Raw genomic sequence first — 9,885 nt, 5'->3', positions numbered from 1 at the left:
CCTGATACCAAAAACCTGAGAAAGACAACATACACAGAAAAAATCACAGGCCAATACCTCTGATGAACATAGGTGCAAAAATCCTCAGCAAAGTACTAGTCCACTGAATACAATATATTAAAAGAATCATATACCATGATCAAGTGGGATTTATTCCAGGGATGCAAAGATGGTTCAATATCCACAAACCAATTGAAATGATACATGACATTAACAAAATGAAGAATAAAAATCACATGATCATTTCAATAGATGTAGAAAAAGGATATTACAAGATTCAACACCAAATAAAAACAAACCTCTCAGTAAGATAAGTATAGAAGGAACATACCTCAACATAATAAAGGCCATATATGACAAACTCACAGCTAACATCACACTTAATGGTGAAAAACTGAAAGCTATTTGTCTAAGATCAGGAACAAGACAAGGATGCCCATGCTCACCACTTTCATTCAACATAGTACTGGAAGTCCTAGGCAGAGCATTAGACAAGAAAAATAAATAAAAGGCATCCAAATTGAAAAGGAAGAAGTAAAATTATCACTATTTATGGATGGCATAATTTTATATGTAGAAAATCCTAAAGATTTTACCAAAAAGTATTAGAAAAAATAAACAAATGCAGTAAAGTTGCAGCACACAAAATCAATGTACAAAAAGCATTTCTATATATAATAACAAACTAGAAGAAAGAGAAATTAATTTAAAAATCCCATTTACAGTCCCAACTTAAAGAATAAAATATGTAGAAATAAATTTAATCAAGGAGGTGAAAGAACTGAACTCTAAAAACTATATTGTTGCAAGACACTGAAGAAACACAAATAAATGGAGAGATATTCTATGCTTATGTATTGGAAGAATTAACACTGTTGAAATGTCCATGTTATCTAAAGCAATCTACAGATTCCCTATCAATATCCAAAGGTCATTTTTCACAGAAATAGAACTCTAAATTTTAAAATTTATCTGAAACAACAAAAGACCCTAAATAGGTAAAGCAATCCTCAGAAAAAATAACAAAGCTGGAGGTATCACAATCCCTGCTTTCAAACTATATTACAAGCTATAGTAATCAAAACAGCATGTATTGGCAGTAAAACAGATACATAGATCAATGTAACAGAACTGAGAGCCCAGAAACAAACCCACACATACATGGACCCTTCATTTATGACAAAGGAGCAAAGAATATACAACAGAGAAAGGATAGTTTCCTCAATAAATGATGTTGGGGAAACTGGACAGCCACATGCAAAAGAATGAACCTAGACCACTAACTCATACCAAACACAAAAATTAACTCAAAATGGATTAAAGACTTGAATGTAAATCTGAAACCATAAAACTCCTAGAATAAATCACAGGCAGTATGCTCTTCAACATCACTCTTAGCAATATCTTTCTGGATATGTCTCCACAGGCAAGGGAAACAAAGAATGAACAAACTATATCAAAAAATCTTCTCCACAGCGAAGGAAACCATCAATAAAATGAAAAGACAATCTACTGAATGGGAAAAGATATTTGAAAACCATATATCCAATATGGGGTTAATATCAAAATATATAAACAACTCAAAAGTTAAAAAAAAAAAACCTAAATAATTTGTCAGAGGAGCTGAATAGACATTTTTTCCAAAGGAGACATACAGATGGCCACAAACACATGAAAAGATGCTCAACATCACTAATCAACAGAGCAATGCAAATCAAAACCACAATGAGATAACACCTCATGTCTGCTAGAGTGACTATTATCCAAAAGGCAAAAAATAATAAGTGTTGGCAAGGATGTGGAGAAAGGGAACCTTCAGAAACTGTTGGTGGGAATGTAAATTGGTGTAGCCACTATGGAAAACAATATAAAGATTCCTCAAAGAATTAAGAATAGAACTACCACATGATCTGGGTATTTACTTAAAGAATATGAAAACAACAACCTATGGAATGGGAGAAAATATTTGCAAATTCTATATCTGAAAAGTGACTTGAATCCAGAATATAAAAAGAATTCCTATGACTCAATAATAAAAGGCAAATAATTACAAAATGGGCAAGGGATTTGAATAGACATTCTTAAGAGAATGAGCAAATATTGTGTAGTTCTACTTATATGAAATATCTAGAGCAGGCAAATTCACAGATTTTGGGGTCAGGGAAAACAGGGAGTTATTGCTTAAGGGTTACAAAATTTCTGTTTGGAATGATGAAAATGTTTTGGAATAGACAGTGGTAATGATTGGACAACAGTGTGAATGTAATTAATGCTACTTAATTGTACATTTTAAAATGGTTAAAGTGGGGGGACCTTCAAGATGGCAGAGGAGTAAGACGTGGAGATCACCTCCCTCCCCACAAATACATCAAAAATACTTCTACAAGTGGAACAACTCCTACAGAACACCTACTGAACACTGGCAGAAGACCTCAGACTTCCCCAAAGGCAAGAAAATCCCCATGTACCTGGGTAGGGCAAAAGAAAAAACAGAGACAAGAGAATAGGGACAGGACCTGCACCTCTGGGAAGGAGCTGTGAAGGAGGAAGTTTCCACACACTAGGGCCCCTTCACTGGTGGAGACGGCGGGTGGGCAGTGTGTGTTGGGGGGAAGCTTTGGAGCCGTGGAGGAGAGCGCAGCAACAGGGGTGCAGAGGGCAAAGCAGAGAGATTCCCGCACAGAGGATAGGTGCCGACCAGCACTCACCAGCCCGAGAGGCTTGTGTGCTCACCCGCTGGGGCGGGTGGCGGCTGGGAGCTGAGGTTCAGGCTTTGGAGGTCAGACCCCAGGGAGAAGACTGGGGTTGGCTGCATGAACACAGCCTGAAGGGGGCTAGTGCACCACAGCTAGCTGGGAGGGAGTCCAGGAAAAAGTCTGGACGTGCCAAAGAGGCAAGAGGCCATTGTTTCGGGGTGCACGAGGAGAGGGGATTCCTTTCCCACGTGCCCACAGTAGGCAGAGCACCACCTAAGGGAGCTCCAGAGATGGGTGCGAACCACAGCTATCAGCTTGGACCCCAGAGACAGGCATGAAACGCTAAGGCAGCTGCCGCTACCACCAAAAATCCTGTGTGCAAGCACAGGTCACTATCCATACACCCCCCCACCCCCCCACCCCCCACCACCAGGAGCCTGTGCAGCCCGCCACTGCCAGGGTCCTGTGATCCAGGGACAACTTCCCTGGGAGAACACATGGTGCACCTCAGGCTGTTGCAATGTCACACTGGCCTCTGCTGCCACAGGCTCACCCCATATTCCAATTATGACTATTGTACCCCTCCCTCCTCCCAGACTGAGTGAGCCAGATCCCCCTAATCAGCCACAGCTTTAACCCCCTCCTGTATGGGCGGGGAACAGATGCCTGATCTACATGCAGAGGTGGGGCCAAAACCAAAGCTGAACCCCAGGAGCTGTGCGAACAAAGAAGAGAAAGGGAAATTTCTCCCAGCAGCCTCAGGAACAGTGGATTAAACCCCCACAATCAACTTGATGCACCCTGCATCTGCGGAATACCTGAAGAGAAAATGAATCATCCCAAAACTGAGGCAGTGGACTTTAGGAGCCACTGTAGACTTAGGGTTTTCTGTCTGCAACTGATTTGTTTCTGATATTTATGGTTATCTTAGTTTAGTTTGTAGTGCTTGTTACCATTTGTGGATTTGTTTCCGGGTTTGGTTGCTCTCTTCTTTTATTTTAAATTATTACTATTTTTTTATGTTACTAATTTTAAAAGATTTTTAAAATTTATTATCTTTTTTTTTTTTTTTTTTTTTTTTTTTATTTTTTTTTTTTTTTGGATGCTGGAGACAAACATCTTTATTAAAGATACCACCAAAATTTTGGCAAACATTTCAAAACATATTTGTAAACATAATGCTTCCCTTTTAAACTGGCAGCACTTTGAAAAACAATACGATAAGACAACACAACTTGAATCAACATTAGTTCAAAATCCTTATATTTTTGACCACATAACTTATGTTCCCACATGATAAAACAAATGATAGTTTAAATCAACGTCAACAGATAAACTCCATGAAATGAAAGTTTGTGCTGTTTGATGAATCACAGTATGTTATGGTTAAATATATCCACTCTTTTTTATATTCCTGGCACCCAGGATGAAAAAAAAAAAAATCTTTAAATATACATTTCATGTAGGTAATAGCTTCTTTGCATATCTCTCTTCAAAAAATACTTTATAGCAGTATATAAATAGGTTACCTACACGTTTAATTTTATAATTTTGCCCCAAACTATAGATCTGTTTCATTTTCATAACATATCAATTTTGCCCAACATTAATAAAGTTGACAAACTGTTGAAATGGAAATGCTTTTGTCTTCCACGATAGAAGTAGCAATTTGATAGGAAAAAAAAACCTACAGTAACACTCATCAGTTGTTTCACCTGAGCGTTTGGCCTACTGAGAGTAGCAGCTTTTTTCCTTCACGCACGCTCACATCCACACCACCTCTGCACACATACAGGTCGAGCACACGCTTTCAGACGCTGGTAGGCCACAATGTGCTTCCCATTGCTCGAATCAAGTGGGAAGCAGTGTAGCTAATGATTAACCACACTAGGTACACAACTAGCAAACACCTTAAGGCAACCATTGCAATGGGGGGTTAATTTGCAGGGCAGATTTACTGTTCTAGATCAAGTCAGACTATATATACACATGTGTATATAGATCTATACACATACACACCTTTCTATTTCTTAACCCTCCAAAACAATGTTTTAAGTTTTTTTGTATTTTGTGCAAATTTCTAAATGTTCTACCATTTAAGGCAAAGAGTTCATATTAAGAAAGGTCAGAAAATAGGCTTATGTTTATCCAAAAGCATTTCACCTTGTACATTACTGTTTTTTTTAAACACACATAACTTTGAAGTGTGGACACTAGATCCCCAATATCTAAAAAAAATCATTTCTAATGACAAACACAGTTTTTTAAGGAAAAAAATTGATTTGAAGTACAGACACTGGATCCCCAATATCTACAAAAAAAATTATTTCTATTGACAAACACAAGTCTTAAGTAGGAAAAAAGGACCAGAAAAAAGCAGCTTCAAAAATGCAAGGAAACAAAGTAAAATGCGGCGGGGGGCGGGGGGGGAAGGTAACTCAAGTTTACTAATACTGAAACTTCCAACAGGCAAAGTTTCATTTTTTAGAATTTGAGAGCAATTCATTTGGAATTTTAAATAAATAAGCTTAAGTTTATTCACATCTTCTGGTCCAAGCAGAGCTCTAGTGCCATGACTCTGCTTGCTGTTGGTCAAATTCACCTATTAGTCTTTTGATGTGAGCCAGCTTGTTATGAAGATACTCGCATCTGTATTTTTCTTCATGGTAATTGGGACTAGACTGTTTTATCTTCTGATATTCTTGTAAGACTTCTTCATGAACACTCTGATACTCTTTTGAGCCTGGAGAAAGGCGCTTTCGCTGTGCATCCAGTTTGATAAATCTTCTAGCCACCATCTCCATCCTGGCATGCAAGGCCCTATACTCATCGTACTCAGCATTGAAGTCATCCTTGTAATTCTGGCGTTGCTCATAGGAGACAATAGCAATATATTTTATCAAATAATCTGGGAGTTCAACTGTTGAAGAAGCTTCCGTGGAGGCAGTGCAATCCTCTTTAACTCCTTCATTGGAATCCGGACTGGAGTTGTTCAGCTTGGCAATTTCCTCTTCTCTTTTAAGGTCCTCTTCCTTTTCCTCAATCATCTCAATGTCGTGCTTTTTTATTTGGTCCTTTTCCTTGTGTCTTTTAGACTTCTTCTTGGACTTTTTGTGAGACGAATGGTTTTCTTCCATAAGCTTTGGACATTTTAGTAGAACTGAACCAGGTGGTAAGGTTTCCAGAGAAGTCCTAGAGGTATATTTGTCTTGCTGGTCCTCATAGATACTACCGTTTTGACTAAAACTGTCAACAGGTAGGTCTTGAGTCCCCCGGCCTTCTGGAGTGCTAGGGGAATTGGAGTGAGAATTTACAGTCTGAGGAGGATTGGAGACAGGCAGGTGGGTTGAAGGCAGCGGTGGAGGCGTGGGGATGGCAGCGGCTGCAGGGGGCAGCGGGGGGCCTGCAGCAGATTTTTCACTGGTGGGATTCAAATGACCATTTAATGTTGGCGGCACTCTATTTGTCAGGTGAGATATTCGAGCTTTTTTATTCATTAAAGGATCAATGAAATCTGAATCTAAAAGCCGTTTCTGAGGAGAAGATGCAGCGTCTCTACTAGAACATACAGGAGATTCTGAACGGCTGGTGCTGGCAGCATTCTGAGATGGATTTAGTTTTCTCGAGAGCACTGACTCTAATGACCGTCTGTCTATTTCATTATATCCAGGCCAATCTCTTTGGAGCTCTTTAAAAACATAATCCTTTAAGGTGTATGAGAGGTCCTTAGGATTCAGATTGGCTACCTGTTGCAGAATTGCTCCGAGGGAGTTCTTGTCTTTCTGATTGACACCGTCTTTCTGCAGTCGAGCTAGCAGCTCAGGTTTCTTATAGGCCTTCAGTGCCAGTAAGTGAATCACCCTGTCCCGATATGGCCGCTGGGAAACACTGCTGCTGCTATGTGTCTTTCGAATGGTATTTGCAGGGTTCATGGGCGTTGATCTTTTCCTCTCAGGCACTGCATCTGAAACAGCTTGAGGTGCTTTCCGAATTTGCACTCTTTTCCCTACATATGGTCCACCAGGTTTGATAACTTTTGTGCTTCGGTTGCGGGATTCCTCCTCTGCCTGGGTCATTCTTTCTCGTGTCATCTGATACGAGTCATTTGTTGCACACACTGTAATTTTATCTTGTATAAATCCCAGGCAATTGAGCTGGGATGCTCCAGAGCTGGAGAAGGTTTGCTGGATGCAGTCAAAGCTGCCTTGAGGGTTGTCTTTACCCACATTTGACAAATAGAAGTTAAAGGTATGCACTTCGTTGGGGGGATCATTTTTAGGGATTTTGACAAGCCCTTGGAGCCCTTGGAACTGAATTGAAGGTCGAAAAGGAATTAAATTCTCGTGGCTCTGGTAGGTCTCGAGCGCGCGGATCGCCGTCTCGGTGAGCTTCACATGCAGTACGGTGGTGTTGTCCTGTCCCAGCCTCCCGCACGACAGCCCATAGCGCTGCTCCTCCCGCAGGCCCGCCGCCCCCCCTGCCGCCATCTTAAACTCCCCGGGGTGCCGCCGCCGACGCCGCTCGGGCTCTAGCCTCCACTGCGGCCGCGGCTGCTCGGGCTTCTGCAGCCGCCGCCACAGCTACGGCCATCCCGCTGCTGACGTACTGTCATATCTATTATCTTTTTATTTTTATTTATTTTCTTTTTTTCTTCTCCCTTTTCTTTTGAGTTGTCTGGCTGACAGGGTCTTGGTACTCTGGCCTGTTGTCAGGTCTGAGCCTCTGAGGTGGGAGAGCCAAGTTCAGGACATGGGACCACAGAGACCTCCAAATCCATGCAATATCAATAGGTGAGCGCTCTCCCAAGGATCTCCATATCAATGCTAAGACCCAGCTCCACCCAACGGCCAGCAAGCTCTAATGCTAGACGCCCCATGCCAAACAACTAGTAAGACAGGCACACAACACACCCATTAGCAGAGAGGCTGCCTAAAATCATACTAAGTTCACAGACACCCCAAAACACACCACTGGACGTGGCCCTGCCCACCAGAAAGCCAAGATCCAGCCCCACCCACCAGAACACAGGCACAAGGCCCTTACACCAGAAAGCCTACAACAGCCACTGAAGCAACCTCACCCACTGGGGGCAGACACCAAAAACAACAGAAACTATGAACCTGCAGCCTGCGAAAAGGAGACCCCAAACACAGTAAGTTAAACAAAATGAGAAGACAGAGAAATATGCAGCAGGTGAAGGAGCAAGGTAAAAATCCACCAGACCAAACAAATGAAGAGGAAAGAGGCAGTCTACCTGAAAAAGAATTCAGAGAAATGCTAGTAAAGATCCAAAATCTTGGAAATAGAATGGAGAAAATACAAGAAATGTTTAACAATGACCTAGAAGAACTAAAGAGCAAACAAACGATGATGAAGAACACAATAAATGCAATTAAAAATTCTCTACAAGGAGTCAATAGCAGAATAACTGAGGCAGAAGAATGGATAAGTGACCTGGAAGATAAAATAGTGGAAATAACTACTGCAGAGCAGAATACAGAAAAAGAATAAAAAGAATTGAGGACAGTCTCAGAGACCTTTGGAACAACATTAAATGCACCAACATTTGAATTATAGGGGTCCCAGAAGAAGAAGAGAAGAAGAAAGGGTCTGAGAAAATATTTGAAGAGATTATAGTTGAAAACTCCCCTAACATGGAAAAGGAAATAGTCAGTCAAGTCCAGGAAGCACAGAGAGTCCCATACAAGATAAATCCAAGGAGAAACAAGCCAAGACACATATTAATCAAACTACCAAAAATTAATACAAGGAAAAAATATTAAAAGCAGCAGAGGAAAAGCAACAAATAACATACAAGGGAATCCTCATAAGGTTAACAGCTGATGCTTCAGCAGAAACTCTGCAAGCCAGAAGGGAGTGGCAGGACATATTTAAAGTGATGAAAGGGAAGAACCTAGAACCAAGATTACTCTACCCAGGAAGGATATCATTCAGATTCAACAGAGAAATTAAAACCTTTACAGACAAGCAAAAGCTGAGAAGTCCAGCACCACCAAAGCAGCTGTACAACAAATGCTAAAGGAACTTCTCTAGGCAGGAAACACAAGGGAAGGAAAAGACCTACAAAATCAAACCCAAAACAATTCAGAAAATGGTGATAGGAACATACATACCAATAACTACCGTACATGTAACTGGATTAAATGCTCCAACAAAAAGACATAGACTGGCTGAATGGATACAAAAACAAGACCTGCATATATGCTATCTACAAAGACCCCCTTCAGACCTAGGGAAACATACAGACTGAAAGTGAGGATATGGAAAAAGATATTCCATGCAAATGGAAATCAAAAGAAAGCTGGAGTAGGAAGTCTTATATCAGACAAAATAGACTTTAAAATAAAGACTATTACAAGAGACAAAGAAGGACACTACATAATGATCAAGGGATCAATCCAAGAAGAAGATATAACAATTGTAAATATTTATGCACCCAACATAGGAGCACCTCAATACATAAGGCAAATGCTAACAGCCATAAAAGGGGAAGTCAACAGTAACACAATCATAGTAGGAGATTTTAACACCCCACTTTCACCAATGGACAGATCATCCAAAATGAAAATATATAAGGACACACAAGCTTTAAATGACACATTACACCAGATGGATTTAACTAATATTTATAGGACATTCCATCCAAAAACAATAGAATAAACTTTCTTCTCAATTGCTCATGGAACATTCTCCAGGATAGATCATATCTTGGGTCACAAATGAAGCCTCGGTAAATTTAGGAAAATTGAAATCGCATCAAGTACCTTTTCCGACCACAACTCTGTGAGACTAGATATCAATTACAGGAAAAAAAAAAACTGTAAAAAATACAAACACATGGAGGCTAAACAATACGCTACTAAATAACCAAGAGATCACTGAAGAAATCAAAGAGGAAATCAGAAAATACCTAGAAACAAATGACAATGAAAACACGATGGCCAAAAACCTATGGGATGCACCAACAGCAGTTCTAAGAGGGAAGTTTATACCAATACAATCCTACCTCAAGAAACAAGAAAAATCTCAAATAAACAACCTAACCTTACACCTAAGGCAATTAGAGAAAGAAGAACAAAAAAAAACCCCAAAGTTAGCAGAAGGAAAGAAATCATAAAGATCAGACCAGAAATAAATGAAAAAGAAAGGAAGGAAATGATAGCAAAGA

The 9,885-nt window shown here is 40.2% G+C and overlaps 1 protein-coding gene across 1 annotated transcript; it reads right to left on the bottom strand.

The window, feature by feature from the left end:
• Positions 1–3,942: 3,942 nt before the first annotated feature.
• LOC117312628 (RNA polymerase II elongation factor ELL2) lies at positions 3,943–7,305 on the bottom strand. Its single transcript, XM_033858109.2, has one exon. It carries the CDS (start codon positions 7,181–7,183, stop codon positions 5,261–5,263), a length of 1,923 nt encoding a protein of 640 aa, XP_033714000.1. The 5' UTR covers positions 7,184–7,305; the 3' UTR covers positions 3,943–5,260.
• Positions 7,306–9,885: the final 2,580 nt, after the last annotated feature.

Source organism: Tursiops truncatus, chromosome 6, assembly GCF_011762595.2.
Source record: "Tursiops truncatus isolate mTurTru1 chromosome 6, mTurTru1.mat.Y, whole genome shotgun sequence".
NCBI lineage: Eukaryota > Metazoa > Chordata > Mammalia > Artiodactyla > Delphinidae > Tursiops > Tursiops truncatus.
The sequence above is the reverse complement of the archived record's forward strand: the minus strand, read 5'-3'. Positions and strand labels throughout refer to the sequence as shown.

Bases quoted from the DNA above. Each gene is read 5' to 3' on its own strand.
- LOC117312628 (XM_033858109.2), bottom strand. From the start codon at position 7,183: ATGGCGGCAGGGGGGGCGGCGGGCCTGCGGGAGGAGCAGCGCTATGGG.